Genomic DNA, 2193 nt, shown 5'->3' on the forward strand with positions numbered 1-2193 from the left:
TAGGAGTTCCTCCCTTCTCTCCTCTAAGAGAAACAATGAAACATAAAGCGTAAAGAAGTCTACAAATGTGTTTAGGTTCATCTTTCTATTTAGAGTAATCTTTTCACCCGATTCATGCACTGGCTACGCCCCTGTGGCCATCCCGCACAATCAAAGTCATAATTAAATGAGAAGAAAACTGAAGCGGAATAGAATCCTTCTTCAGAAATTGAACCATTTTAACGTCAGTAATCCTACACACTCGCATGAACTGAGATAGCAAATGATTGACATACGTCAAATGAATTTGATGTGGGTATTTTGAAAAGATAATATTATAGCTCGCCTCATTTCAATGTATAGATTAAATTTTATACATAAATTAGGATCTAGAACAACTAAGATAGATACATAATTCACAATATATATATATATAAGCAAACGAGGCATGGATATTTGGTATGCACACCAATATATTCATCTACCGACATGGTTGGGTGAGATATCAATGCAGAATGCAAATGCATAAGATTTGCTTAAATTTACAAGGACCCATAGGATGAATAATTAGTTGGATGGGTTGCTGCAAATTTAATGCAATTACCATATCAATCGGGCTTCTAAAAATCTCTCTATAAATAGAAACGTTCATTGGCAAGCTTAATATCATAAACAAATATTTCTAATAATAATCGAGCTTGTTTAGTTAGAAAATGGGATTGAGTGGTGTTCTTCATGTGGAGGTTGAGGTTAAGTCTCCAGCAGAAAAGTTCTGGGTTGCACTCGGTGACGGTATCAATCTCTTTCCCAAAGAGTTCCCTAAGGACTACAAAACAATGCAAGTTCTTGCCGGAGATGGCAACTCTCCTGGCTCCATTCGCCTCATTATTTATGGAGAAGGTATACTGTCTCATTTTATTGTTAATTTGTTACCATATATTGTTTCTTATTCAGACGTGACTAGAGAGGACCCGAGAATGAGTAATGAGTACGGTATTACATTCATGAAAATATTTTTTTTATCACAACATGTACAAACCAAATATTTTAACAAAAGAATCATTCATGTTTCTTGATTGGCAAAATCATCACATTTTCTCATTAAATTTTTTTACCCTTTCATTGTTTATTAATAAGTATATACTTTACCATATAAAGGATCCCCACTGGTGAAAGTATCGGCGGAGAGAATCGAAACAGTGGATCTGGAAAACAAAAGCATGACGTACAGCATCATCGGCGGTGAAATGTTGGAATACTATAAGACATTCAAAGGAACCATCACCGTTACTCCCAAGGGCGGTGGCAGCATTTTGAAATGGTCTGCTGAGTTTGAGAAGACCGGCCATGAGATTGAAGATCCACACGTCATCAAGGACTTTGCTGTCAAGAACTTCAAAGAGATCGATGAGTATCTCCTTAAACAATCCAGCGTCTAAAACTCTAGAAGCTTCTATTATATATAAGGGGGTTCGATCATCTCTATCAGTTTTATTGTTGTCTAATTAAGAAGTTAAATAAAGTGGAATCTCCTTATGAATAATCATTTTAATGATTCCGAAGTCTGAGTATTGGAGATACACGTGTCTTTGAATATACGTATATGCATGATATCTTGCTAGTACATTTTATTAACACACGATTAAAACAATTCAACAATGCTTTCTGTTGACAAAAAAGGCTTGTAGTTCACCTATTTAGAAAAGTTTTCCGGTTTTAAAATAGCCAGTAGGCCATAAGATTTATACCAAAGCCTAACTAGAAAGACTTTTGATCGCACATTATTGAAAAATATTAGAATAATTTAATTTATTAGTGTTTTAAAAACTTGAATAAGGGTTCATAAACACGATGTTTTTAAACTTTCCGAATATTTATAATTTACTAATATAAAAAAAATATTGCATTGCATGCATGTTTCTTTTGAACGTCACTAAGATACAATATATATGTTTCTTTTTTTGAATCTATCTACTATATTAAAAGAGAAATCATGACTTCTTTCATGTGTGATATTTTAAAATGGACCTTCATAGAAAGTTATTAAATTAAAACATATCATTTAAAATATAGCATTAACCGTGAAGCATCTATCTATTATACTAAATAATATTCCTTTCCATTAACAATCGAACTCTATTTAAGAAAATCACTAACCATTAGTTAAAACCAACCAAATCAGTTCCCTTTAATAGTGGAAACGATTACCACCCT

The 2193-nt window shown here is 33.1% G+C and overlaps 1 protein-coding gene across 1 annotated transcript; it reads left to right on the forward strand.

Annotated features, from left to right (window-relative positions):
* The first annotated feature begins 618 nt into the window (after positions 1 to 618).
* Positions 619 to 1603, forward strand: LOC103829250 (MLP-like protein 423). Its single transcript, XM_009104902.3, has 2 exons — positions 619 to 879; positions 1138 to 1603. The coding sequence occupies exons 1-2, from the start codon at positions 693 to 695 to the stop codon at positions 1416 to 1418; spliced, it is 468 nt and encodes a 155-aa protein (XP_009103150.2). The 5' UTR covers positions 619 to 692; the 3' UTR covers positions 1419 to 1603.
* The last annotated feature ends 590 nt before the right edge of the window (positions 1604 to 2193 follow it).

This window comes from Brassica rapa, chromosome A07 (genome assembly GCF_000309985.2).
Source record: "Brassica rapa cultivar Chiifu-401-42 chromosome A07, CAAS_Brap_v3.01, whole genome shotgun sequence".
Taxonomy (NCBI): Eukaryota; Viridiplantae; Streptophyta; class Magnoliopsida; order Brassicales; family Brassicaceae; genus Brassica; species Brassica rapa.